The sequence below is a fragment of the Ilyonectria robusta genome (assembly GCF_021365365.1).
Source record: "Ilyonectria robusta strain PMI_751 chromosome Unknown BGZ61scaffold_1, whole genome shotgun sequence".
Taxonomy (NCBI): Eukaryota; Fungi; Ascomycota; class Sordariomycetes; order Hypocreales; family Nectriaceae; genus Ilyonectria; species Ilyonectria robusta.
In genome coordinates, this window is record NW_025764435.1 from 1,092,441 (window position 1) to 1,119,747 (window position 27,307).

Sequence of the window (27,307 nt, forward strand, 5' to 3'; positions counted from 1 at the left end):
GCTGGGCCGCATCTATTGAATCCTTTTTCTCAGGGGTCTCAGCGATCCAATCCCTCTTGCAGCTGAGGCCTCGCTGCTCGCCTCACGGTCATGAACCCGTCTCGAGCAGTCGTGTGGCTCGGCGATCATTGAGCCCAGCCCAGCCGCGTCCAGTCGAGCCCGGTCGAACCATGCAGTCAACTTCCAGGGGTTCCAGCGGCCTCCTCGACGGCCGCTTATCGATCATCCACTGAGCGTGGGCGGCGGGCATCAATCATTACGCGGGCACCTGCGAGACCTTCCATCACCATGTCCCCGACATTTCTTCTCCCGCCCCCTGATATGCCGTCTCGCATCGCCGCCTCTTTGGCTGGGTATTGGACATTGCCGTATCCGAGATGTTACCCCAGGTCGCCTCCAAGTTCCCCCCCCTCATGTTGTGCTCCCGCCCCCTATTCCGCCTTGTGTCTCCAGACTCCCGACCTCTAACTCACACATCTCGATCCCTCTTCCGCTCCCCACGTATGTATCAGCGCCCCCCCAGGAGCCTGCCTCGCACAACGATGGTGGGGGAAAACTCGTCATGCGACGGCCCTAGCAACGGTTGCGCTGGATCAAATTTCTATTCCAGAGACACCTAATCCCGGTCTGCCAGCCCCAGCTTGCCTCGTGTCCATCCCTGGAAGCCCTGATACCCCTGGCACCCTTGAAGATCCGTGATGCCCGTGAGTCCTTCAACATGCCCCGGTCCTAGTCATGTCTGGTCTTTGTCGAGTCTCGTTGCTGAAAAGCTGAAAATCAAATTCCCTCTACTCCAGCCGCACCCGGTATTCCCGAGTAGTTGAATGAGAAAAACTCTTTAATTGCCCTTGTCTACCGAGACTCCAGACTTCAGACGACGTGGTTGTAGATCCGGGGACCCATGCAAATCACCCAATTCAATCGATCGTACCATCTGGAGCATCATCAATGTTTGCTTGTCTAGGTTTCCTGGCTGCCGGCTGCCCTCCGTGCTCCCCGTCCTGCGTCGTGTTTCCGGCTACTGCTGCTGGTGATGGTGATGCTGCGGAAGCCGCCAGTCTGCTGGCGGGTAGATGCTGAATTGACCGACCAAGTCTACTTTCGTCATCGCGGATGGACCTCTGGACTCGAATCAGCCACATGAGATCGCCTCGACTCATGAGTTGTACCTGCCTTAACCCATGGACCTGTGAATATAAATAGCGCCACTCTGAAGCCAGCGCCGCGACTGCCATAGCCCCATTGCCTGATCCAGGCAAGCGCCGAGACTCCACCAGCCACGCCGTACCTAGCTAAGCCACAAATTGACAATTATCTACACCATAGCGCCGTGTAGCTGTGGCGTCGCTCAACGACAACCCTCCATCTTGACGAATACCCTAACCCGTCGCGACATGTACGCGCAACACATACCTCATTGATATGGCTCTCAATTCGAAAAGGAAGAACGGCCACAATGACGCGTCGACCTGCAAGAAACATAAAATTTCAGGCAGCGACACGCCTGTCCGGCGGGATCTGCTAGAGCGCTCCTATGCCCGTGTGGCTACATTGCGAGAACACATCCTATCTCATCTTCCTCGCAGCTCCCGCCTTCGTCGAAAGAAGATAGCTTCTTTAGGTCAGAATGAGGGAGCCGGCGACGTCGAAACTCAGCTCGCCCATCTTCTGGATACCTCTCTCGTCTGTACCCATCAGCTAGAGGGCCAACGGGAAGACACAAGGTGGGAGCAATGGCTGTCATTTTCCCAAAAGGGAGATGAGTCGCATGTGACTCTTTCCGATGGTCTTTCAGGCTCAATCTATTCCCAATCCGAGGTTCGTAATAGAAGTTTGTGCATACTGCCCTGTCGCTCACGCGGTGACAGATTGTTGACTTTGTCATCTGGCTACTTTTCTCAAGAGAGCTGAAGGCAGGAAAGCGACCTAAGCATCTCCTATGCGATGGATTTAGGAGAGGCACTGGCCCTGGTGAACAGGGCGGGGTCATTGTTCCCGGCCTTTTTAGTCTCTACCCGAATTCAAATGTCAAAGCCCTCAGAGAGGCACCTTGGCCACAACTGTTGGCACTCCTCGGAAAATCTGGCGAGAAAATGATGATTGATCTCCTTATCGATTACTCCATATATGTGGCTATTAAGGCAGGTTTCCACAACTACGAACAGCGAAGTGGTCAGATACCCTCTTGGTTTCCTCACCTTGACCCTCACTCACAATCATAGGTATTCCCATATCTGAGCTTGACCTGTCTGGAAGCGCCACATCGTTCGGAAAGGCCGAATTACCGGGGTCCCGAAAGCCTGCAGAAATCACGCTGGTGAGAAGCAGAATATTCTACGCAAAGCCGTCCCTCACTGCAAGGGGACTAGTTCAGCCAGGATTCAAACATATCCGTACGCTGGTTCTAATACTGTTGATGCCCTCGATATTGTCGCTAACCGATCACAGATGTTCTCAATCGATGCCCTCGCATGCCAAAATCTGTCGAGCCGGATAAAGCGGTAGGCGACTTAGCAGTCGACGTGGAGCAGCGACGAAATATCATCAAGATTATGATGTACATGTTTCCTCTCCAATTCGGACTCCACAATGTCTTTAACTCACAAGTCGATACCTCTCAAACTGCGCAGCGATTCCAGGATTACACCCTGAGAGAGGAAGAAATCACGCTTGCTTTCCCACGAAAGCCCGATGGGCAAAGCCAATTGCCGAAGTTGCCAAAAAGATTGCGCGGTGATGCAGAAAAGCTTGTTGAGCGGCTCCAAGTTCGGCATGGTCGTTGTTCTTTTATTGAGCTCCTTAGACACTACTGCCCTTGCATCTTCGATGTGCAAAGTCGGAATCGGAGGCCAGGCCCGAAGAAAGATGCCGCTGTATCCTGCAAGGAACAACCCACCATGACAACTACTCAAAGTCGAAGCGCTTCCAAGAACCATTTCCGTAAACCACAGCCCAGCACTCAAGTGCCTCCTTCGCCGCAGTACAACAAACTCGTGGAGATAGCGACCCCGTCGTCTCAGGTCTCGGCGTTCTGCCAAGCCGTGCTGTCAAAGATCATTCCAAACCAGTTTTGGGGGGATGACGATACCCAGATTCACAACAAGGCCATGATTTTGCAGAAGATTGATCACTTTATCAAGTTGAGACGTTTTGAGGCCATGTCACTGCATGAGATTTCCCAGGATTTAAAGGTACAACGATCACATATTTTTTCCATTGTGTCTCTGACGAACTTTGAAACCCTGCAGATCACAGACATTTCCTGGCTTCAACCTCCTGGCCTCGGAAACCAGAAACCTAGTAAAACAGATACTAACAAACGACATGAGATTTTTCTTGAATTTTTGTACTACATCTTCGATTCCCTTTTGATACCCCTTATCCGCAGCCACTTTTACGTTACAGAGTCCAACTCTCATCGATACCAAGTGTTTTATTTTCGACATGAGGTCTGGAAGTATATTGCAGAACCCTCAATGGCAAACCTTAAGGAGACCATGTTTGAGGAAGTCAAATTAAATGATGCCCTGCGAATACTCGAGTCAAGACGACTTGGATTCAGTCAGATCCGTTTGTTGCCAAAGGGCGACAAGTTGCGGCCCATTACGAACCTGAGGCGCAGAGCTCTAGCACGAGGGGCACCCAAGGTCCTTGGTCCTAGTATCAACTCAATACTCGGACCTATCCATACTTTGCTGAAGCTTGAGAAGGTAAGTGAAGGCACAAGTCTTTGGAACGTAAGCTGACATATCTAGACCCTCAACCCCTCGAAATTGGGCTCAACCATGTTCTCTGTCAGTGACATGTACACTCGCTTGAAGGAATTCAAGGAGAGACTAGGGCCGAACCATGGCAGATTGTATTTTGCTAAGGTGGATGTCCAGGCAGCCTTCGACACCATACCGCAGGCGGCAGTTATCAACCTGATGGGGTCAGTTCCGAGCCAGCCCAAGTACACAATCACAAAACACGTCGAGGTCAAGCCCGGCGACCGAGTCGAGCTTCAGGGGGACAAGGCGCCCACCAAGGCAATACGTCGGTGGCACGCAACCGCAATACCGGAGGGTAATATCTCATGCTTTTCAGAACGACTCGAGGCAGGTTTGGGGGGCAAAAAGAAAAACACAGTCTTCGTGGATAGCGCCGTCCAAAAGACACACAGTGTACACGAGCTTCTGAGCCTCCTGAAGCAACATGTAGAGCAGAACCTTGTCAAAGTGGGCAAGAAGTACTATCGGCAGAAAATGGGGATCCCGCAGGGATCCGTCTTGTCGTCCTTCCTATGCAACTACTTCTATGCCGACCTCGAGAGGACGCACCTTAGCTTCCTGGTTGCGGCGGACACTCTGTTGCTGAGACTCATCGATGACTTCCTTCTCATCACCTTGGATCGCGACAAGGCCACCCGGTTCGTGGAGACAATGCACCGTGGCCTCCCCGAGTATGGCGTTGTAGTCAACCCAAAGAAGACGTTGGTCAACTTTGACATGTGGTGCAGCGGTGGAGATATCCACAAAATGGATCAAGGACCTGGGTTTCCATACTGCGGAACTCTTATTGACTGCCAGACTCTTGATATTACCAAAGATCGTCAGAGGGACGCTGGCGTCGGTAAGTGTTATGACCAACCCACCTTACTACTGATAATTCTATTTCTGACGCAAAATAGACATATCAGCTTCTCTCACGGTCGACTTCGGCCGTGCTCCTGGCCAGAATTTCCAGCGCAAAGTCCTCAGTGAGCCCACGGCATATAGTCTTGTGCTTGAAGAGCAAACGACTAACATAATGGGATATAGACGCGTTTAAGATTCAATCGCACTTGATGTTCTTCGACACTGCGCACAACTCAGCCCGGGCTGTCATCACGTCGCTCAACGGTGCATTCGTCGAGACGGCCAACAAGATGTGGGCGTATATGCGTTGCCTCGGCAAATCTCAACGACCCAGCAACAGCATAATTATCCGTGAGTTTCCCCGAATATTGTATCCTATTTAGCTGCTTGTTAAAAAATCTACACTGTAGGAACTATTTCCAAGGTCATTGATGTTGCTTTCTTACTGTTGACCAGCAAATCCCGGACGATGCGGTATCCTCAGTATGCATGCGGCGTGCGGAAGACCCAGGTGGCCTTGTAAGTGATTCAATTGATTAGCCACCGCTTCGCCGGTATTGATTTTCATGTCTAACTGGAACAGGATTGCTTGCACTGCATTTACCAAGGTCTTGTCCAAGAAGCCTGCCAAGCATCACGAAGTCATAGAATGGTTGCGGGCAGAAACCGAGAGACTGAGCTCGGGGAAGAAATGAGAGGTTCGACATGCCACTCAAGGATAACGGTCAATACTATTTCCGACATGGACCGAAATGGAAATGACCAGTTGTCATTGTAGCATAGTGCGATAACCTGTTCGACCATGATTGCTCTACCCATATCCTAACACCTAATCTGTCCAGGGTCTAAGTGCGATCCTCTGTCTATCTATCCAATAAACCAAGACCCTTTACAGGAAATACCTCGTACTATTCGTCTATAAAAAAATACCTTGTTTAGAACCCAATTCATGAAATAGCAACTGGTTAAATCTGTAAACCAGTGGTCCACCAATGGTCTCCTGAATACCACTTCGGGAACTGCTGCTGGTTCCATCGCCACCAATGGTCATTAGGATGACCGAAACCAAAAAAGCGGAAAGGAGATATAGGAATAGGCTCGAGGAGCCAGAGTCCCGTCGACGCAATGTCGTCGCAGAATAGGTGGGCGGTCATCTGTAGCCAAGCGACGGTAAACACCAAATTGAAGATCTGACGGAGCATTTTGGGGAGACGGGGAAGGTAGGTGTCGATGATGCAGTTCAAAGAATTCTGGATCATAATGCCTGGAGGCTGGAGGAGGAAAAACGCTGGAGAGCGCCAGATCTTGGTCTTGGGCATGGAAGACTGGCTCCCTGATGCATGGAGCAGGCCCGACTGGAAAAAGCACACATACATGGTGACGATCTGGGCAGTCAGGGTACCCTTTGACAAGTAGCCATTTCTGATGAGATAGGCGGCTGGAGAGCTGAATTGCAACCGGAAGGTCTGATGCCAGCAGGATCCCCACCAGCCAGCCAGGCCTCTATCGAAGACCTGGGAGAAGGAACCAAAAATGGAGGTGTACTGCCAGAGTTCTCCACGCATAGGGAATATATGAGAAAAGATGAAATACTGGAATAGGTCGTGGAGGTTGAAGATGGCGCCGATGGCAGCGAAGATGCCGGATAGAGCGAACAACTCACGGTAGGTGGCCAAGGCCCAGGGGGGTAGCAGACTCAAAAAAGAAGGCAGCTCGTGGCCGCTACTCCGCTCGGGGCCGAAGATGCAGTGAGGATCTTTCATGCCAGAGACGGCGAGGAAGTCGAGCGCCAGATACAGGACGGTGACGGTCCCAAGGCGGGACCAAATAAACTCGGACTTCGTAAGGCTGCGACGGTATCCGCTCCTGGAGACGACAGGCATGCTATCGAGCGAGACAGGGTCCCCGGACCGGATGCGAGCAGGGATCTGCGGCAGGGGAACGGAGCGGATAGAACAGTTCCAGCCTGGGTTGTTGGCCAACGTGTTAGCAGGGAAGCTGGGGTTGCATCTCTTCGGAGAGGCCGAACGCACCTATGCACCTGAAGTTGGTGACGAGATCCATGGACCAGTTGAGGCGCTGCAGGAATGAGCCGTGGTCGGGAAATGTCTGCCAGACGTAGTCGGGCTCCTCGTGTTGCGAGTTGTCGCCGTCATCTCGGGATATCTTGGAGGTGGCATGGATATGGGTTCCGGATATAGCGACGGGGTCTGTTGTGCGTTGTCGCAGCCCATTTCTCCGCGGACCCTCACCGTTGAGTTTGGAGGAGCTGCGCATCATGTCGCCTCTGTCACCTCTGTTCTCTCTGTTGTCTCTGTTGTCTCTATTCCCTCCTCGGGGAAGCAACACAGCCCTAGCAGCGTCAAACTGCGGCCGGGACCAAACGAGCAGATGGAGATTGGACAGAATGCCCCAGGAGCCCATGAGACCGGCTCCATAGGCGCAGGCGACGTTGTAGCTGCTCACCGAGCAAATCAGGTCGAGGTTCAAGCCGACGACGAGGCCGGCGACGAGCCATCGGGTGCGGTAAAGCCAGGGTCGCTTGGTGTGTGGTACGGCGAGCCAGAGCGGCGTCAGGACGAAAGAGCCCAGCAGGGCGTACGGGAGAATGAGCGGGCGGGTGCGCTGCTCGGCTACGGCGCGGACGAAGGCGTCTCGGTAGCTGAGCCTGGCGATGTCTCCCAGATCGGGCAATAGAGTGGTGGCCATGGCGGTGAGATTGGAGAGATGCGCAACGCAACGCAACGCAACGTTGCGAGTTGTAGCGCGTCGGAGCGAGTTGTAGCGAAGTCCTAGGTGGCCCCCTCCCTAACGCCGTATCATGACGAAAGAGAAGAAAGGAGAGAAGTTGCTGGGGTCGGCCTGGCTTAAGTCGGACGGCCTGCAGCCTGCACTGAGATTTTGGGTGGAACACACGGGATGGAAGGGGTTGTTTGTTCCCTCTCTTTGGGCTTCACTTTTTGCGCTTTTTGCGTCAAATTCATTGGGTCATCCCTCAACGCCCGGCGATGACTTTGGGGCTGAGCTAAGACCTGTCCATAGTAGGTACCTGTAGTTGGAGCGAGCTTGCTGCGTATTGGAGGTGGAAGTCAGATGGAAGCATCATCGATACACCGAGACGGTCCACGTCGTTAGTGGAGGGTCGAAATAGGTTCCAACGGGTTGGCTACACCACCGCGAAGCTGGCTGACGTGGGACGCCGGAATTCCCAACCCAACTATCATTCAGATGTTGAGAAGAATTGGCCTCGTCACAAGGCAAGATTTGCGACAATAGCGCAGGTGACCCGTTGTGGTGATGTATGTGGGCAGGCGTCGGGTGCTTGTAAATTACAAGGAGCTACAGGGTATTACAGGGCCTTCCAGGGCGCTGACATGGCACAGTAGGTGTCTGCCGCCGGCGACGGGGTGTTCCGGGTGGGTGCCTGTACATCGGCCCCCAGGTGACATTCGCCGTCAGCCCTATGACCCTCCCCACTGTGACATCCCCGCTGTGACCTCCCCACTGCCCCTCCAAGACGCAACACATCGGATTTACATGGCATCATGATACATCCGCATCCCTCCCGACCGTACCTATAACCAATCAGGGTTCACTCGCCGTGGTGCTCATGGAGTGGAGAGAGTATTTGTCAACGAGTTTCGACCGCTGCTTGACTGCTCGACTGCACACCCTGCGCCATGCATCCAGTACAACAGCAGCTTGGTGTGCAAGCAAATGCAAGCAAATGCAAGCAAGTGCAAGCAAATGCAAGCAAGTGCAATAGCTCCGCCTTCGCTGACTTGAGTGGGTAGGTAGCTCTAATTCTTGGCTCTGACATTGCCATATGAGAGAAGAGAAACGGGGCACGGGGTTTGGGATTCTTGCGGTTGGAATGGCGAGCACCTCGTATTCCAACCGGTGTCCTGCACGCAGGCTTCATCACAGGACCATGACTGACCCCAATGCTCCAGATCCTTCGTTCGACAACGGAAGATACGGGTTCCATTGTGTCCCGTCCCGTTCTTCCCACTGTATATGGTCTTGACCGGACATGTTCAGACGGCGACTGAATCAATAAAGTGGAAGAAAGCCTGAACCACCACAACGCATGGTGAGCTACAACAGCTCTCAACTTACGTTGAAGCCCGAGCTCGGCATCTCAGATCTCCCCACCCTACCGACGCTTCCCGTCCTTTAGCACGACAGAAACATCAGACCCATGGCTAGCTGGACATGCAAGCACAGACCGAGTCCCAGGCGCAGGCGCAGATGCAGGCAAAGACAAGAACCTGGAACACAGCCGAGATCTATCAACACGGCCGAGATCGAATGACTGGGTCCCTGTTCGGCTGAATCACGCCAGCGTCCCGGAGTCGCCATCGTGTCAAACCACCATCTTGATGGATCCATGGCCAACGTTATTGGCTGCTGCATGGAGACACGTCGGGTCGCTCCTGTACGTCAGATATCGACAGCACCAACAGCTGACGTGGGCCAGTCCCAGCCAAGACATTTTCGAGTGAAGATGGCTGGGGTGTTGGTGAGGGATGACCCCACGACCTTGTCATTGGGGATTGCCGGACCAACAGGACGGTACGAGTCTTACGAAAGCCCATCTTGGCGAGGCTGTCGACGGCACAATCGAGTGCAAAGCTCAAGCTCCGAAAGATCTGCAGCGGGGTTGAGGCAAAATGATGGAATAAACAGCGCTGGCGACGGTGGGGTTGGGAAGAAACCCCCTCCCCCCTCCCCCCTCCCCCTTCTCTCTCCCGTTCTCTGTTGACCGTATTTCTCGACTGGCCTCTAATTAAGCTGGGTATTTCTACAGTGGAGAGCTACTCTGTAGGCAACGAATGCGAGGGCGAATGCGAGGTTCATCCCTGGGATCAAGCCTTGGCAGGCATATGGCATCCACAACCGGGCGACTTTGTGGGAGTCAATGCGGCGGTCGTCACAGCCCTATCGGCCACGGACCTTGAGCATATTATCCCGTGGCAATGGCATGGCCACCAGGCAAGCAGCGGGAGCGGCAGAAGAGCAGCAGATGCAGAGGAGCAGATGCAGAGTCTCCGCCACTCCCGGTGGACCGTCAAACGGGCCATGCATCAGTCCCGCCGTCCCGTCCTCAAAAGAACCACATAGCCACAGAACCAAGCGACCAAAGTTCCAAAACGGACCCTTCTTCGGCCTGCCAAACGCCCAACCTTGCTCGGCTGGAGCCATTCAGACGGCCGCGCGCGCGTCCCGGGTCCGGGCGCTGGGCTCCTGGACGCTGATTTGACTCGGCGGCCCCATCTCGGACCCCATCTCCTCACTTCTCCTCACAGGGCTGAACGCACTGCAACGCACTGCAACGCAGCAACACCACAACCCCCTTGCGAGTGGTGTTGCGCTAGACCCGGCTTTATAACCATAGATGCGGGACCTTCCTCCGGTCCAGTGGCTTGCTTAGCTTTCTTGGCTTGCTTGGCTTGCTGGGCCGCGTTGCGCCATGCGTCTTGTTGGCGACCGACCAGGCCTAAGTGCTGACAGTTCAACCTTCTTCCTCCCTCTTAGTCGATTGCGGTGCTTCATCTCGACTCCTGCACCTCATCGCCCGTTTTGGTTGTAACTCGCGCTCTCGCTCTAGCTGCCGGTACTTGTTTCCGCCATCGCTGGCATCCTCCATCCTGTCCTGCTCTTCTTCTTATATGAAGGCGACGCTTCGGGGGATTTGTTCAAGCGTCGGAGACTTTTCTGTCTTTGCTCCACATTCATCACCCCGACTCCGTGTACCACTGCGCAGCTTGTTGGTCAAATTCAACATTGAGCACCGAGGCGGTATCGACATCGACCCGTCTTTGCAAATCGTCTCCGTCCTCCGTCCGCCGCCATGAAACCTTCCGTCCCTCCTCCGGCCCCGGACGGTGTCCCCAAGCACCGGGCCTGCGATGAGTGCCGTAAGTGCTCCTGTTCCGAACCCCTGATCCGGCCCATCCGGCGTCCGGCTCGGAGACTTATTGACCAGCCATTTAGGATCTCGAAAACTTGCCTGCTCCAAGGAAGCCGATGGATGTGCCAGGTGCCGGAAAGAGGGCATTCAATGCCACTATTCTCCACAGAAGCCCATGGGCCGCCCTCGCAAACGACGCCATGTCGAGGAAGAAGCCGTACCCGCCGTCACTCAACAGCTGGTGCGCGATGACTTGACCACTCCGCCTTTGGGCACAATGAGCCCCCAGCTACCCATCTCCATGGGTAGCTTTCAGATGCAGCCGCCTCTTCCTGTGGACCCGAGTTTCAACTTCCTCGATGACTCCGGCCCTTCCAACATGGAGTTCTGGGATCTCCTCCCCGGCAACTACCTGGAGATGCCTACTGATCCCAACCTCTTTCTCCCCACCGATCTTGACCCAAGCGGAGGAGCACCTGTTGTTCCTCCCATGAACATCACCGGTGTCGACCTTCTGGGATCCATCAACTTTAATGAGCCGGACCATTCACAGGCCGTCTCAAGAGACCTCAGCGATTCCTTGCAGCGGTACATGGCCGAACAAGTAAGCTTGCCTCAGCGAACGAGCTCCTCGACGCCCGCCAACTCATCGCTCGGCAGCGATCATGGCACGTCGGTGGGTTCCCCCGACGGATCCGTCTCGACGCCGCCGCCGCCGTCATTGCGGGCAGTCCCAACCATCAACTGCAGCTGCCTCTCGTCCCTCTTCCTCGCACTCGACAGCCTCTCCCGCCTGCCCCAAGAGGTGATTCCGGCCATGCGCGTCGCCCGCAACGCGTCCAAGGTGGCCCACGACGTCATTAACTGCCCTAGTTGCTCTGCTCCGCTCCTCGACGGGTCTTTCGCCCCACCGCCGATCCAGTCCTTCCAGAACCTCATGTTCCTGGGGACTCTGGTCCCATCCGCCTGCAACGCCTACGCTACTATCCTAGAGATGGTGGACACCGAGACAGCCCTGGCCAAGAAGCAAGGACGCACTTTTTGGTTCTCCTTCAAGGACATCGGCGGCCTGTGGGGAAAGGTTGGCGAATCATGCGACAACTGCTCCGCTATACACACCTACAACAACTCCAGTATGGCCCCAGACCTGTGGCGGATGACGATCCGTGCACTCTTGCGGCTCGACGTGTACGGCGTTGGCCAAATTGACTCTGGAACGCCGAGCAATGAGATGTACACCCAACTAGGGCTAAAAGACGTCGTGACCCTCCTGGAGGAACGCACACGCAAGCGCCATGATATGCTCGATGAGCTCATCGCAACCGGGAATATTGCAAAGGCGATGCCTATGGGCGTCATCTACCCGAATAAGCCATGCACCCCCGAGGAGCGCAACTGCGTCAGGATCCTCGAGACGGCGCGCGTGGCCCTAGACAACCTCGTCATCGCCTAGGGCGTCTGGAATTCTTAGAATCATGAGCGGAATGAAAGGCATCTATTCAAGGTGGATGCTATATACTATCTTACTGGGAGATGGATGGAACAAATGGCGTGAATATGGACGAAATGAACAGACCAGTCGGCCGTTATGAACTTGGGAGGCACAGGCATCCTGGCATTCAATATGGGTGAGTTAAGTTCGACAAACATGGGAGGGCGTTTAATGAGTTTCATTGCACTCTTAATGACTATTTATATTTCCGGGGGCTCAAGGCTACACAATCTATTGCGAATCTGGGTGTAAGATTCTTGAAATGAATGCATCAAATCGGCCTTTCTCTGCGTGTATTATATTATGCCCGTGTGACGTTTGCTTCGGATGCCGAAGGCCCATTGAGATGGATACCCGAACATACATACACTGGGGCGCAGAAAGTTTGTGCCAGAATGCTTGTACTATGACAACTTCCTTGAGTATAACAAGATAGGTAGTATGTTCTTCTACATGAGAATAATTTTTCTTTTTGAAAGAAGTAAGAATACATGATTCTCATAAAGTTAATAAGTACGTAAATATGCGAAGGTAAATATAAATAAATACTTTACCCCAACCCTTACTTTATCTCTTAACTATACTGGTGATGGACTTTATTCTAATATTCCTGGACTAGTGTATTGTATGAGTGACCTGGATCGGATGCAAACTTTGTGCATCCCACCGTATTACAACTGCGGACATTTCGTCATCGGGATTGGCCACCCAGAGTAAACCCCTCCACAGACCTCGGCACGACGGCTGTTGGCCTAGTCACTCGAGAGAAATACACCAGCTAACTGCGCCATGTTGAATTTGCTGAGTTTCATTCTTCCGTGGTATATATAAAGGCCCTAAGATGCCATACTCCAAAAAATAATAGGCTACCAGTACCCAAACGCGATGGACCCAATATATCCAGCCCTCCGCGGCGACTAGCCAACCTGAGCCGATACAACGCCGTCAATGCTATACTTAGATATCCAGGAATGATGCCACACCAATATACTCATCCCTCCAACCACCCCATACATATCATCGATCAATGACTAACGCCTGAAGATGGAACAGTTTCGCGTTCTGGGATCCCCCATTGGCATCCCCTCAATCATGGTCCTCCATCATCCCGAGAACATCGAGTTCGGTGTGAATGAGACGCTCAAACTCGTCACGGTTGATACCCGAGGATCGTGCCAGAAAGTACAAACTGCGGATGCTACGGGACACGTGCTGCTTGACGCCAAACTCATTTTGCTCCTGCTTGTCGGCTGTGGCTTCAAGCTTGGCAACGGTCTGAGAACCGTTGGAGCTAGCGCTCGAGGCTGGTCGCGGGTGAACGAGTGCAGAAAGACGATCGGCATCGTCTCCGCCTGAATTCGGATTCGAGTCGGTTTTCTCGAGCTCAGCGAGAGTCCATGCACCTTGCGTCTCGTTCAACTCAGTTGCCTCCGGAGACTCGTGGGTTTTGACTTGGCTGAGACCCAATGGTGGGGCAATGTGTGCTTGCTCCGTCGCCTCGTCAGGGTCGTGGGGGTCCATGGCAGGCTGGACGTCATCATACTGGGCATAGTAATCGTCCTCGGCCGAGGCTGAAAGTTGGCCGCCTGCTTGGGACGTGGTCATTGACGGGGGAGCGGGAGATTGCTTCTGGGCTGGTGATCGCGCAGGCGTGGCATCATACCGCGCCCAATAATCGTCGTCGTCGTCGTCATCGCCATGGTCATCGCCAGGGACATGAAGGGTGTGGTTGCCGGTGCCGTTGAGCTGGGGGGCGGGCTTTTTCGCCTGACTCTCCCCGAACTGACGTTCAGCTTCTGCCAGGGTCGAGAATCCTCCGAACTGCGAGAACGGCGAAGGCTTGTCAGCAACTGTTGCCTCGCCGACCCTCCACCCATCGCCGCCGCCCTCTTTATCGCCGACGCAATGGAGAAGTTGGAAAGCTAAGCCGAGGCTGTCGAGCACGACGAGGGCCTGTATAGTCTCCTGATCGACCCGTCGAAAGCGGATCTCGGCATCGTAATCCCAGTCCACCTCAACTTCGCCAGACACTGGATGCGGCTCCAGACTGCCACCCTGGGCAATCTCGGCCAGCTTCGCAGCTTTGGCCGTGTCGTAACACAACAGTCGCAGCCATGGCTCAGTGCTGGACGAAGACAGGAAATTGACTCTCTGACGCAAGATGGGGGAGAGGAGCGGCAAGATGCCAATCGCCGGTTGAGTCGACATGGAGGCAGCGGGGAGGGCGGGGAGGAAGGGAGCAAGGAGCTCCCCCGGGTTCGGAGACGGGATGTGGGAGGCCATTATAGAATTCGGAGAATCGAAGGCGGAAAGCTGAACGGCGCAGACAGCTAAGCGAGAGGGAGATGTAGGTGGATGCGCTTCAGATGCGCTCTCGCCGTCTCCCACTTCGGCTTTGTACTGAAGAGTTTTTGTCGGACGAGGGGAGTCGAGGTCGTTTAACTTTGCGATATGGGACTTCGCATGTGACGGCCGGAGGTGGTCTCGGTCGTTCCGCGGAGGAGAGGACGGGATGGGAGGACGGAGCGGGCTGGCACCTGGTCGACACGTGCTGACGAGATCGACAAGGGCTGGATGTCGACGGAGAAACGAGATGGTGGCCAGAAAGGTGCACGAGAAGTTGCACTAAATAAGGATCATGGAAGAGAGAAAAGGAGAAAGATGGAGGAAGAAGACGAAAGTGGATGGGCATCAGGGGACAAATATGCCGGAGAAGTGGAAGGACCAGAGGCAGCAGCAAGTGCAGTCGCAGCGGCACCTTCCTCCGTCAAGTGACGCGCCGCCGTCGTCCGGCCCCTCTTGAGCGAAGCTGGGCGGGAGCCACATCTGAGCTCCTGCTCGCAGGCAAGGCCGCAAGGGCAGATGGAGGCACCTGCGCCGCTTCCGGGGGGGGAGGGGGGGATGTTCCTTCCACAACGCCTGCCGATGGGATGCCGAACTGGCCCGGCCAATGAGGCAGCTCCGGAATGGGCAGCACCCTGCTGGCGTCCACTGTGGTGATGGCTTCAGCGGCTGTCAGTGGGCTTTCAGTCGCCGTTTAGTGGGTGGCTTGCTCGGGGCAATGGAAGCTAACGCCGTGAGGCTCGAGGGCCCTGTGGGCCCCACGGTGGGATCCGCTGACTCGGTACGTGTGTGGTTCATCGAGCATTCGAGTGACTGCGCTCACCAGGTATTTGCCTTGTGGCTTGTTCGCTGATCATCGTGGATGCTTGTTTGTGCGCTGTCTCGATGCCCGAGTCCCATGACATACTTGGGTGGGTGAGTGACCTCCTTCGACTACTACAGGTCAATGTGGCCTCGTGAGCCACGACATAACCAAGTGCACGGCGTGTATTTTTGTGCTATCAGCTGTGTCTTTCGTGAGATGGCGACCTGGACTTTTCACTTCCTCAACGTAGCGTGTATGTACGACACAGTGAGATTTGCCACGGTTTCTCACTCTCTCCGAGTGGCTTTCGGCCGGGGGTCAACGACGGCCCCTCTTCGTCGCGGCTGTGTTGCTGCTGCGGCAGTGACATGCTGAGCCCTGCGGCGCCGGAGCATTTCCGTACCGAATCAACCGTACCTCCGAAATCATTGGAAATCAATCAACAAGCCGACGGTTGGTTCCAGCGGTCCGAGCCAGTGGGGCCGGGGTGTTGAAGTAGATGCCGTGAACAGTGAAGGTTGGGAGTTTGGGGTCCGTCTGCTGGAATGGCAAGCCTAATTGCGCTTTATTCGCGACGGATCTCGCTAAAATGGACCCCCAAACTGTCTGACCATGCCGGAAACAAGGCCCCCAACCGAACGGCGGCGGGAAAGGAGAAGAACATCACCCAACCCACGAGGTGGTCCGTCCAGCAGATCCCGCCTCCGGAGATCTGATCATCTCGGGCGAGTGGCATGTCTTTCCCAGGCCCAGCATGCCAGCCCAACCTCGGTCTACAAGTACTGAGGGCCCTTAATCGAATACAAAACAAGTAAACGCCCATCCGGAGCAGACGCAGGGGAAATTTCAACACCATGCAACCCCAACCTTTTCTTCACAACGCACCCCCATCGCATTGCATCCCTGATTCCTTCTGATTATCAACCAAATCCCCCCCCCCCCAAAAAAAAAAGCTTGTCGGGGGATTGTACCTCCGCTGGCTTGTTGAACCCGCCGCCAACAACCGTCTCAACCCGTCCCGATGCCCCTGGTCGCCATGGCGTCACTGCTACTGCTCCGTCGCCCTCCAAAACTTTTGCGCGGGTGACCCCGGGATTTTGGCCACGCCAACCAGATTGCAGATTGCAGATTGCATTCCCACGACGATAACCTCAACCTCGACTCCCCAGGATACAGGCACAGGCGCGACACACTGAGTACTCCTTCTCGTATTTTCTCCCGTACGGTCTTGTAATACGCAGCGCATTTCTTGCCACTTGGCATCCACCATACCCCTGCCCTCGCCCTCGCCTTCGCCTTCGCCTCTCGGTACTCATCCTCCGAGAACTTTTACTTCCCGTCGCATCTTCTTCCGCCGAATCTCGGCGCTCGTCAGCAACCTTTTTTCGTCATCGCCGCCGCGCCCATCGTCGAATACATCGCCATATCCTGATTGCAATAGCTTTACGCAAATAAGGCCCACCGAGGGTGGATTGAGCAGCGGATTCTGCGCCACGGTCCGTAAGGTCAAGGCCGCATGCATGTCACACAGAGATGGAGGCCGCCTCAAGGATGAGGTATGATAACCATACACGATCCCAATCTCGTTCTCGATCGTATCAGACTGACGTATCGTCGTCTAGGGCTCTAGGCTGCAAGTCGTGTCGGCCGGCGCGATAGCGGGTCTGGTATCTCGGTATGCTTCCCTCCTCTGTCGCATTCAACACCAAAGACTAACAACTCTATCTGCAGCTTCGTCGTCGCGCCTCTCGACGTCGTCAAGATCCGCCTTCAACTCCAGCCGCACTCCCTCTCCGATCCCCTCCTCCCCCTTCGCAACGCACCGGCTTATCGCGGCACTTTCGCAACCCTCCAGCACATCATCAAGCATGAGGGCGTCACCGGACTCTGGAAGGGCAACGTCCCTGCCGAGCTGATGTATGTCTGCTACGCCGCCATACAGTTTACCACCTACCGTACCACCACCCTCTTCCTCCAAAACTCCTTCCAGAACCGCCTCCCCGATGCCGCCGAGAGCTTCATTGCCGGTGCCACCTCCGGCGCCACCGCTACGAGCCTTACATACCCCCTCGACCTCCTGCGCACACGTTTTGCTGCACAGGGGCGTCATCGAATTTACAGGTCCTTGCGTAGCGCAGTCTGGGAGATCAAACGTGATGAGGGATGGCGAGGGTTCTTCCGTGGCATTGGCCCAGGCCTTGGCCAGATCGTCCCCTTTATGGGCATCTTCTTTGCCACATATGAGTCGCTTCGGGTATCTTTCGAAGGCTTGCATATGCCCTGGGGTAGCGGTGATGCCACTGCCGGCATGCTTGCAAGCATCTTCTCCAAAACAGCCGTGTTCCCCCTCGACCTCGTGCGGAAACGTATCCAAGTCCAAGGGCCCTCCCGGAGCAAGTATGCATATAACAACATCCCTGAGTATTCCACGGCACGAGGAGCTATCCGGTGCATTATTCGTACTGAGGGCTTTAGAGGCCTGTACAAGGGCCTCGCGATCAGTCTTATCAAGGCCGCGCCGGCGAGCGCTATTACTCTCTGGACGTACGAGCAGAGCCTCGGATTCATGCTCGACTTCGACTCGGGCAGGGAGGTTGCCATACGAGATGAACTTTAGGCCAAATATTTATAATAGAGCAATCAGTGCACACGTCTATGTCCTATGAGTACACTACCCGTGATAAACCCCTCTATTGTCCCATTTTGTCCATTTACTGCCCTTGAGCCTGGTTGGCCGCATCCGCGCGCTCAATGCACTCCTCGATGACTTGCCAAAACTTGGGAATATCCACTCCACGCGGGATTCTCACACCCTCTTCACCTGGAGACAGTGCCTTGGCGAGCGTTCGACCGGTCTGCTTGCCGGCCTTGGCCTCCTCGAATGTGCCCTCAGTGATGACCGTCACCTCAAAGCGTTCCTTGTGCTCCGGACCGTGGCTGCGCGCGGCATCCCACTCCAGAAAGGGGATCTCGCCGTCCGTGCCGAGGAGTACGGCGGCAACGGCTAGGGGGTCATGGAGCGGCGGTCCGGCGGTGATTCCGAACGTGTCGCTGGGGTTGACATGTTAGTCCGATGAAGAGCAATAGGGAATAATTGACGTACGCGTAGGTCTTTGCGAAGAAATACAGAAGCTCGACAAGCATGGTCCGCAGTGTCGTTTTGCCGGGGCCAGTCTTGTCGCTCTCGGGCCCGTACAGCAGCATCTCCCTCACCTCAGGTGTCGCCAGCACCTGGTGACTAAGATCCAGAGGCACAACTGTTGTCTTAGCTGCAATTTCCTTATTATGGAACACGGTTGCCGCCGCCTCGGGGTCAACGAGGATGTTGAACTCAGCCCATGGTGTATAGTTGCCGATCCTAGCGTGCCCGTCCACCATACCTAGAGGCGCATCGGAGAAGCCACCGCCAATAGAACCGCCCATGAGACTCAGCCCCTTGATATGCGGGATGAGCTCCGGATAGCTACGGAAGAGAGCACCAACGTTAGTTAGCGCGCCGGTAGCGACAATCCAAGCGGTTCCGGGTTCCTGGGCGCGGATGGCTTCGGCCATGGCCTCTACTCCGGGGACAGAGGACGGGGTAGTGAGGGGCTTGGGGAGAAGTTCGGTGCCGTCTAGGCCGGATTCGCCGTGGATGTCCGTAGGCGCGTGAATGGCCGGCCGCTCGAGAGCTTTGGATAGGCCAACGTGCAGGGGAATGTCCTTGTGCTTGCCGATGGCGGTGAGGAGTGATGCAGCATTGTGTGTGGTGTTTCTTTAGCGTCCAGGTGTCAGCGACGCGAAGGTTCGGGGGTGAAGGATGTAGAGGTGAAGACGTACTCGAGTGAAGCATTGCCGAAGACGGTTGAGATGCCCAGAAGTTTGATATTGGGATGGTAGGCGGCCAGGAGGATGGCGAAGGCGTCCTAATTCGAGGTGAGTCTCATTGGTTGATTACGCCTTGATTACGCTTGGCTGAAAGTGAATAATAGAGTGTTGGGTGTTGAAAAGGGGTCGTTCAACTTCATGCTGTGTATCCCACCACCATATTCATCACCAAAGCCTCACTTGAGTCGAGATAACGATTGGATGAGACGGAGGATGGCGAGCCGTAGCGTGGAAACGTACATCATGACCTGGGTCACAATCCAACCAGACGGGGATTTGAGAAGACGACATGGTTGCCAGCGGTTGGAGGGAGAGGAAGGATTGGACGAGGAGAGAGAAGAACGAAAGAGCGCAAAATCACTCGACGAGATAATGATAATGAGACGGATTGAGGAGTGAGGTGAAAGCAGCGACGTTTCATTGGGGGGAGGCTTACTGCATGATGCCAGGTGTTGATGGTGGGGTTGGCGCATCCATCCTCTGAAGCGTGGACCCCGCTTATTGCCAAGGTCCTTCCTGTACCAGCTAACAACGTGTGACAGTCGACCACGAGCCATCATCTTAGCGCATGGCGGTGAACTTTTGGAGCTTCAACGGCGAACCTGGTGAGTGGCAATTCTACAGGCTTCTGCAATGTAGATTGCACCGGATTGCAAGACTTCGAGCTTCCTCTCGCTAAAACCGACTAGATATGTTGTCCATGATGAAGGGGAGGACTCAGACAGGCCTAACTTGGTCTCATGATGATGGGTTTCATGATTTCTTGCGTGCCTCCATCACTCGCAACACATCCGCAGCGCTGTTGGCATCACCCTTGCGCTTTTTTGCTCCCCGCTTCCGTTTTGATGGTCCGCCTTTCGATTGTCCGTCGCCCTCATCGGCCTTGCCCCCCCAAGTCGACAGCTTGACCCGACTCTCATCAAAGTCTTCCTCGTCCTCAAGGCGACTCGTGCCGAAGCCCATGTCGAGGTCCTGGTCGTCCCGGTCGGACATCTGAAGCAGCTTCTTCCGTCGCTCCTCCATGGCCTTGTTCTTTGCCGCCTCGCCTTCTTCTTCGTCATCATCATCGTCGCCCTTCTCCTTAGCTATCGGGTTCAATGCTGCCGCTCGCTTAATGGCCGCCATGATGGCGGGGTCGGACATGGACGGTGCCTTGGTCTGTTCCTCCGATACAAGGCTGGTCTTGGCGTCCTTGAAGTAGTTGCGCGGTGCAGACGGCGCCTGGGGCTTAGGTGGTGGAGGCATAGACTTATCTGTAATCGTGCCACCTTCCGCATCCTTCTTGGCGTCGCCTCCGTCTTCGGAGTCGGAATCGGATCCATCCATACCTGCGAGGGGATTGTAATCGTCACCAACTCCGTCGAAGATGTCAATGTCCTCGTCTTCTTCCGCAGGTTCCTCTTTCTTTCGGTATTGTTCCGGAACCTCCATTCCCAGGGGCTTGGCATCCTTGTCTGGCATCAGAAGACCGCGAGCTGCCTCATCGTCCTTCTCTGTTCCCGGCTGTATTTTTCGGACTTTCCTCTTTTCGTGTCCGTCTTCGTCCACGATGATCAATACCTCCCTTCCTTTGTTGTCTCGCTCAATCCGTGTACCTGGCATCTGTTTGGCCCCAATCTTCTTGAACCGGTCTCCGAGCAAGTCCTGCTGCGCTTTCGCTGCTGCTCTCGAGGCTTTCAACTCTGCCAGAATCTGATCCCTTGTCCGTTTTTTCCCCGGCGCTAAAGACACGGTTGATAGCTGACCTTTTTTCTTCTCCTTCTCCTTGACAACTGCCATGACTTCCGGGTCCTCCAGCTGGTCAAACTCCTCGTCGACGTCTGCTTCCGGCTCGTCTTCTTTCTCTTCTTCCGGTTTCTTATCTCCGTAGACATCTTCTCCTTCCTTGATGCGCTTCAGAAGCTTGAAGTCAAGGCCCTTGACCAAATGTGTACTGCTGAGGTCTCCGCCTGCGATTTCGAACCGACGCTTCTCAAAGGTCTCTTGATCGATCTCCTCGTTCTTCAATGCCTCATCCAGTTCCTTGAGTTGCTCTGCACGCTCATCTTCGTCATCCTCGCGCTCTTTCGATCGATCGACGTATCCGGTGGCGAGTTTGACGCCTCTGGGGTTAGAGGTCTTAAACTTCCGCTGAGGTCGGGTCGCATTGTTTCGATCCGCAAGCTGTCGCGCAAAATCGGCCTGAGACCCTCCAACTGAGCGTCTGCAAAATGTCAGTTTGTAGTCATGACTTCCTTTGGGACGGAACTACTGACGGTGTCATTGGGATGCTTGCCCGTTGTCGCGAACCCAGAGCACCTCCCTTCGCGGGGGTCGCGGCGCCTGATGATGCGCCATTCTTGTCTTTTGACTGCTTTGCCGAGTCTGCAAGCATAAGCTTGCGAAACTGCGAGTTATTCATGCTTGTGGTGACGACTTTGAGCAGTGTTGTGGATTTAGAGATCTCTCGGAGTGATGAAATCAAAGGTCAGCCTCGCGTGTTGAGGCTGGAGAGTGTGGCGCATGGATAGCTGGTCACGAGCCGACGTGTGAAAGGCGCGCTCCACTTAACGCGGTTGACATCACCGACGTCTCCGATTTGCTTCCCTGCGATATCTGGCGAGACAACAACACGACAAGATCGACTGCCGTGGAAAAAATATGAAGCCTCTGCTTCCTTCAGATCCCAGCGGATTTTGATACTTGTCTGATGAAGCTGGGTTCACCAGTTCGGCTCACCGGGACCAACGCACTCCACGCCGCAAGAAACCCGCCAGCACTACCGTGAATTCTAATCAAATCACGACCCGGCCATCTGTTGCATCGACTCAAGATGGGGAGTGTTCTCGACAAGAACTCCTCCCAAGTGAGGAAGCGCATTGAAGCGCATACCTTTGATGACGAAGAGGGAGACGAGTATGGAGCCAGCGAATTCCGTGGCTTCGGTGATTATTTCAGGCGGAAGAAGATTAAGCTCCAAAATCTCGATGCCGACATGCGCGCTTCTTCAGATAAGCCTCAGATATTCAAAGGGATTGTTGCACATGTCACCGGGTACACCCAACCTCCGCTTCACATGTAAGCCATATCCTCCGGTCAATCCCGGACTCTTTCTGACCACGGCCAAGACTTCATCGCGAGATTGTACAGCATGGAGGCGGCTTCCTCCAGTATCTTGACTCCAAAACGATGGCGACGCACATAATAGCGTCAAATCTACCACCAAAAAAGTCTGTGGATTTCAACAGATACAGGATTGTCAAACCTGCATGGATCATGGAATCGGTCAAAGCCGGAAAACTACTTCCATGGGCGGACTACCGAGTCCTCGATGAGGGACCTAGACAAAAGGTTTTGAGGTTTGGTGGTGACAATGGTTTGACCCAGTCAACTCCACAACCGAAACAGGGCTATCGAGAGCAGACAGACAACAGCTTTTACACAAGCCAGTTGAAGTCTGCAAATCTCCCTAGCCAGTCCCTCAACCAAGTCGTGGAACAAGCACAAACTCCCGTACGACCATTTCCTCCCGATTCGAACCCCACGTCAGACGGTGTCGACACCCCTTCATGCGAAACACCCCAGATACCGGCAGAGCAGTCATTGAATGATACAACAGAACCGGACTCGGTAGATTTGCACTTACATTGCCGAACTAGACAGGCTGGGCAAGCCAAATCTGCAAACCCTCTGAAGAACATGACCTCGGAGGAGCACAATGCATGGCTTCTATCAGACCCTCGACTGCGGAAGTCATCAACTGCAAACCCGAACTTCCTGAAGCAGTTCTACTCAGAGAGTCGTCTACATCACCTCTCAACATGGAAATCAGAGTTAAAATCCAAAATGCAACGGCTAGCAACAGAAAAAGGTCCTGGTGAACAGAAATCGAAGAAGAGGCGGCCAGGCTCAAGGCGATATATTCTTCACGTGGACTTTGACAGTTTCTTCTGTGCGGTTTCCCTGAAACGCCATCCAGAGTACGTGGATAAGCCAGCCGTTGTCGCGCACAGTACTGGAGCAGGGTCTGAGATTGCGAGCTGTAATTACCCAGCTCGAGAATTCGGTGTCAAGAATGGCATGTGGATGAAAGGAGCTCTCGAGCTATGCCCCGACCTCAAGGTCCTACCATATGACTTCCCAGCCTATGAAGATGCGAGTCGCATATTCTACGAGTCTATTTTGGATATTGGTGGCATTGTGCAGAGTGTCAGCGTTGACGAGGCACTGGTTGATGTTACATCAATTGTATTAACCTCTACTGGCTCTCAAGGAACTGAAGTCGAAGACGGCAGCATCGGCAGAGAGCAAGATGCAGTGGCAGACATCTCAAAAGGCCTCCGCGAAAAGATTAAGGCAAAGACGGGTTGCCACGTCTCTGTTGGGGTTGGTGGGAATATATTACAAGCCAAGGTTGCACTCAGAAGAGCAAAGCCAGCAGGACAATATCATCTCAAGCCTGAGGAGGTCTTAGAAATGATGGGAGAACTCAAGGTGGAACAGCTACCTGGAGTTGCACGCAGCATCAGTGGAAAGCTCGAAGAAATTGGCGTCACATTCGTCAAAGACCTTCGACATATTTCAAAAGAGCGCCTCACGTCCACTCTGGGGCCGAAGACTAGCGACAAGCTTCGAGACTATGCTCAGGGTATCGACCATACTGAGGTTGGCGAGCAACCGCCAAGGAAATCAGTCTCGGCAGAAGTAAACTGGGGTATCCGCTTCATCAACCAGTCGGAGGCGGAGGAATTTGTCTTCAACCTCTGCAAGGAGCTCGAGAAGCGTCTTATGAACGAGCAAGTGAGGGGGAAACAACTCACAATGAAAATCATGAGAAGGTCTCTGGATGCACCTCTTGATCCAGCAAAGCATCTTGGACATGGCAGGTGCGACACATTCAACAAGAGTGCAACTTTCGGCGTTGCGACTCATGATTACCAGACCATTGGAAAGGAGGCCGTGTCAATATTGCGATTTTTTAAATTCAGTCCCGGGGATCTCCGTGGCTTGGGGGTTCAGATGACCAAGCTGGAACCCACCAAGACGAGCAATTCCGCCCCAGACGGAAGTCAAAAGAAGCTCGCATTTACTACATTCACCAAACCGTCACCTGCGAGAAAATCTTCCAGGGCAGAGCCGATCGATGAAGTAGACAGCTTGGAAACCCCGAAGGGAACACCGGGCCGAGAAATCCATCAGGATCCCATCACTGATGATCCGTTAACGCCACGAAAACCAAAACCACACCCTGCCCTGGCGCTCTCGAGGGCCAATCAAGACGACGTGAAGGCCAAGACGCCTCTCAATGTTTCCGGAACTCAATTTATCATTCCCAGCAATGCCGATCCAGCTGTTCTCGCAGAGCTACCCAGTGACATTCGAAGCAAGTTAATGGCCCAGAAAGCAAAGACAACTGAGTCTAGAGCTCACACCCCGATACAAGCGAGGTCAGAAAGCCCAGCGTCGGGAGATATGCTGCCATGTCAGGTTGATCCCGAAGTATTCAATGCACTGCCTGAAGAGATGAAGGCGGAAGTCCTAGCAACATATGGGCGAAACCCGGTACAAAGCACACCACACTCCTCACCACGAAAGGACCGGTCCATTCAGTCAAAAAAGCCAATCACACCTACGAAGCGTGGTGGGACGCGAAGCATACTTGGAAAAGCTCAGCGGGAGAAGGATGCTCAAGCTGGTCTTTTGCAGACCAACTTTCGAGCCCCGAGGGAAGATAGCGAGGACATCGAGGACATTGAGGAATTAGATCCAGAGTTTCTCGCTGAGTTACCCGAAGATATGCGAAAGGAAGTCATCGCCGATCATCGACGGCGGCAACTAGCACAGAGGTCAGGGCTCGATGCGCCTACACGGCAACACTACACGCCTGATCCGGAGAGCGTCCTCGCAGGTGGACAACGTACAATCCAGTTTCCCGCCCCGCCGCCGAAAATTTCGTTTGCAAAATCGGGTGTTACTTCGACTCAGGAGATGAAAGAAATGTTGGATGCGTGGCACATGGAAACGCAGAAAGAAGGGCCGCATCGCAGAGACGTGGAGGTTTTTGAGAAATTCCTAGTGCGGGTTGTTCAGGAGGAATGTGACTTGGAGAAAGCTGCGAAGCTTGTACGGTGGTTGGATTTGGTGGTGGAGCAGGATGGAAGAGGTGGAAAGGGCCAACACTCTTGGAGACGATCGGTGCAGAGCGTGAAGGATGCTGTGCAAAGAGCTGTCAAGCAACGAGGAATAGCGCCATTGAAGCTGTAGTCGAGAAAGTAAGATACCCGCTGATCAATACCACTGTACGAGGCTCGCTGAAATGATCACATCGTCTCAACCGGTTCAGCTTGAAACATCATGCAGAGTCTCAAATGCATAGAGTTTAAGAGTTTCAGTCAGTGTCTGGTGAACCCGATGCAGCATGAATGGTCAAGGAATAACGGGTGCGGCGTGGCACCTTTGGCTATCCAGTTATAGATATACTGTAGAGATGGCTTATGTGTGGAGTTGAGAATATGGCGACGTTTGCGTCGTCGAGTGTGAGACAGTGGAGCCATCCCGATGAACGGAGAGAGCGGGAGGCGTTCCTTTGCAGTTATCTAGGCACCACTGACCACTGTGGTCAATACGTAGTCCTCCGCCGTGGGACGGGCGTTCATAGTGGATATCTTACCTACTAACTCCAGATAAGAAATAAAGCACTGGCCAATTTATTCAGCGTTAAACGATTCGTGGCAGGTGCTAAGAGATTACGGTCCAGACTCGATCGATTCTCATCCTGGATTACGTATTTGCTTCTTGTACAGTACCTGCCGTTCCTGCCCTGACTCGGTGTATTGCTAGGTACCTCCGCCACCGCGCCCATGTCCCGGCGCTCTTCTCCGCATCATACCATCTTCTAGAAGCCCTCCTCACTCAGTGCTTGTCGCGTGGCCCCAATTTTGCTTGGTGGGGCCGAATCGGGCTTAGCAACCACTCGGAATCCCCACATTAGCACAGGACCTGTCTTCCCCAGCCTACCACTGAACTGGAAGGCACTGCACCGGCTGCCATCAGACCTACTCTTAGGTAGCTAACCTTGTCTGCTCCTCATCCTTCCTGCAAGGCGCTGCTCCATCGTTCCTCTCGCTCTCTCCTTCTTCCTCTACCTTTCGCCGTCTTTCGCCTCCTGTCGCCCTCATTCTCTTCTTTCCCCTCTCCTCCCCATCCTTCACCACCATCGCAAGCCTCTCTAACAGGCTCTAATACTTCTCGCCGGCCCCTCTCCCGGCGACTTTTTTGCGACACCATCTCCCGTCGCAATTCCCGCGCCCCTCAGCCTTTGGCGCAAATCGCAACTCCGCAAAGTCGCCTCATTCTCTCCGCCAAGATGAGTTCCTACATCGATTATTCGAAGACCACCAAATCTTCAAACTACCAAGGAACTGGCTCGTTCGCGACGTTCATGATCATCGCGCGTAAGTCCTGTCCACCCGCTTCATTTCCCTCGATCCCCCTCGCGCCATATCCCCTCCACGGCCTCTCGCTGACTCCAACCCACAGCCGTATGCTTCTTCCTCGGTGTCCTCTTTGCCTCATTCCCATACGATTTCCCTCTCCTCTGGACGAAGGCTCCCGTCACCGATGACTTCCTGAACCACCTCGAGACCCATCTCAAGTTTGTCCACCAGTCGCCGCCCCTCATCAGCCGCATGCTCCACATCATTATCTCCGTTGGCTTCATCGGCTTCTTCATCAAGCTCTTCCGCCCCAGCGAGGCCAACTTCCTCTTCGATGGCGCCTCCCTCATTCTCTACATCATCGGCTTTGGCGTCTATGTTGCCAACATCATCAAAGGTCTCCGCACCATTAGCGCCGACATCTGGTCTGACGACGAATTCAAGGGCCAGACCCACGATGGCGAGCACGGTGAGTTGATCCTCGGTCGCGAAGACACCCTGAAGGTCCTCTCCGCCAGCAACACTATCCTCGCCCTTGTCCTCGTTGGCATCCTGGTCCTCCAGGCCGGCCAGTGGTACGCTGAGAAGAAGGACGCAGACGATATTGCTGCCGCCGACAAGAAGGATGCCGACAAGAAGGACTCTGCTGAGAAGAAGGAAGCTTCTCCCAGCAAGGCGGCGAACAAGAAGAAGCAGTAAGGGATTAAATCTCTTCAGCCTTCACAATTTGGAAACGGTGATACCACGAGAACGCTGTGGACCTAACCCCCACGTCCTCCTTGCATTTGTAGTGTTATGTATTGTAAAAACCTGTTACCATAATTTTGAAAACAACTCTCAGTATCTTTGCAAACT

The 27,307-nt window shown here is 54.2% G+C and overlaps 9 protein-coding genes across 9 annotated transcripts; 5 read left to right on the plus strand and 4 right to left on the minus strand.

Moving 5' to 3' along the window:
• The first annotated feature begins 1,359 nt into the window (after positions 1-1,359).
• Positions 1,360-2,002, plus strand: BGZ61DRAFT_7404 (uncharacterized protein). Its single transcript, XM_046257036.1, has one exon. It carries the CDS (start codon positions 1,423-1,425, stop codon positions 1,909-1,911), a length of 489 nt encoding a protein of 162 aa, XP_046111811.1. The 5' UTR covers positions 1,360-1,422; the 3' UTR covers positions 1,912-2,002.
• Positions 2,003-5,581: 3,579 nt separating this feature from the next.
• On the minus strand, positions 5,582-7,325 carry BGZ61DRAFT_337802 (uncharacterized protein; the record flags this gene model as incomplete). The annotated part of the gene is made up of 2 exons (XM_046239076.1): positions 5,582-6,582; positions 6,650-7,325. The coding sequence occupies 2 exons, from the start codon at positions 7,323-7,325 to the stop codon at positions 5,582-5,584; spliced, it is 1,677 nt and encodes a 558-aa protein (XP_046111812.1).
• A 2,847-nt stretch (positions 7,326-10,172) lies between these two features.
• On the plus strand, positions 10,173-12,153 carry BGZ61DRAFT_7426 (uncharacterized protein). The gene is made up of 2 exons (XM_046257043.1): positions 10,173-10,537; positions 10,614-12,153. Exons 1-2 carry the CDS (start codon positions 10,471-10,473, stop codon positions 11,981-11,983), a joined length of 1,437 nt encoding a protein of 478 aa, XP_046111813.1. The 5' UTR covers positions 10,173-10,470; the 3' UTR covers positions 11,984-12,153.
• Positions 12,154-13,108: 955 nt separating this feature from the next.
• On the minus strand, positions 13,109-14,305 carry BGZ61DRAFT_525229 (uncharacterized protein; the record flags this gene model as incomplete). The annotated part of the gene is made up of 1 exon (XM_046252725.1): positions 13,109-14,305. The coding sequence occupies one exon, from the start codon at positions 14,303-14,305 to the stop codon at positions 13,109-13,111; it is 1,197 nt and encodes a 398-aa protein (XP_046111814.1).
• A 2,385-nt stretch (positions 14,306-16,690) lies between these two features.
• BGZ61DRAFT_337319 (mitochondrial carrier domain-containing protein) lies at positions 16,691-17,787 on the plus strand (the record flags this gene model as incomplete). The annotated part of the gene is made up of 3 exons (XM_046239039.1): positions 16,691-16,726; positions 16,793-16,845; positions 16,902-17,787. 3 exons carry the CDS (start codon positions 16,691-16,693, stop codon positions 17,785-17,787), a joined length of 975 nt encoding a protein of 324 aa, XP_046111815.1.
• Positions 17,788-17,822: 35 nt separating this feature from the next.
• On the minus strand, positions 17,823-19,448 carry BGZ61DRAFT_437490 (Inosine/uridine-preferring nucleoside hydrolase domain-containing protein). Its single transcript, XM_046244130.1, has 4 exons — positions 19,278-19,448; positions 18,990-19,075; positions 18,274-18,924; positions 17,823-18,221 (listed from the first exon to the last, which is right to left on the minus strand). Exons 1-4 carry the CDS (start codon positions 19,326-19,328, stop codon positions 17,882-17,884), a joined length of 1,128 nt encoding a protein of 375 aa, XP_046111816.1. The 5' UTR covers positions 19,329-19,448; the 3' UTR covers positions 17,823-17,881.
• On the minus strand, positions 19,449-21,480 carry BGZ61DRAFT_511714 (uncharacterized protein). The gene is made up of 2 exons (XM_046252132.1): positions 21,293-21,480; positions 19,449-21,240 (listed from the first exon to the last, which is right to left on the minus strand). Exons 1-2 carry the CDS (start codon positions 21,436-21,438, stop codon positions 19,791-19,793), a joined length of 1,596 nt encoding a protein of 531 aa, XP_046111817.1. The 5' UTR covers positions 21,439-21,480; the 3' UTR covers positions 19,449-19,790.
• A 119-nt stretch (positions 21,481-21,599) lies between these two features.
• On the plus strand, positions 21,600-25,657 carry BGZ61DRAFT_407656 (uncharacterized protein). The gene is made up of 2 exons (XM_046243179.1): positions 21,600-22,094; positions 22,145-25,657. The coding sequence occupies exons 1-2, from the start codon at positions 21,850-21,852 to the stop codon at positions 25,278-25,280; spliced, it is 3,381 nt and encodes a 1,126-aa protein (XP_046111818.1). The 5' UTR covers positions 21,600-21,849; the 3' UTR covers positions 25,281-25,657.
• A 357-nt stretch (positions 25,658-26,014) lies between these two features.
• BGZ61DRAFT_437496 (Shr3 amino acid permease chaperone) lies at positions 26,015-27,305 on the plus strand. The gene is made up of 2 exons (XM_046244131.1): positions 26,015-26,470; positions 26,556-27,305. The coding sequence occupies exons 1-2, from the start codon at positions 26,383-26,385 to the stop codon at positions 27,149-27,151; spliced, it is 684 nt and encodes a 227-aa protein (XP_046111819.1). The 5' UTR covers positions 26,015-26,382; the 3' UTR covers positions 27,152-27,305.
• The last annotated feature ends 2 nt before the right edge of the window (positions 27,306-27,307 follow it).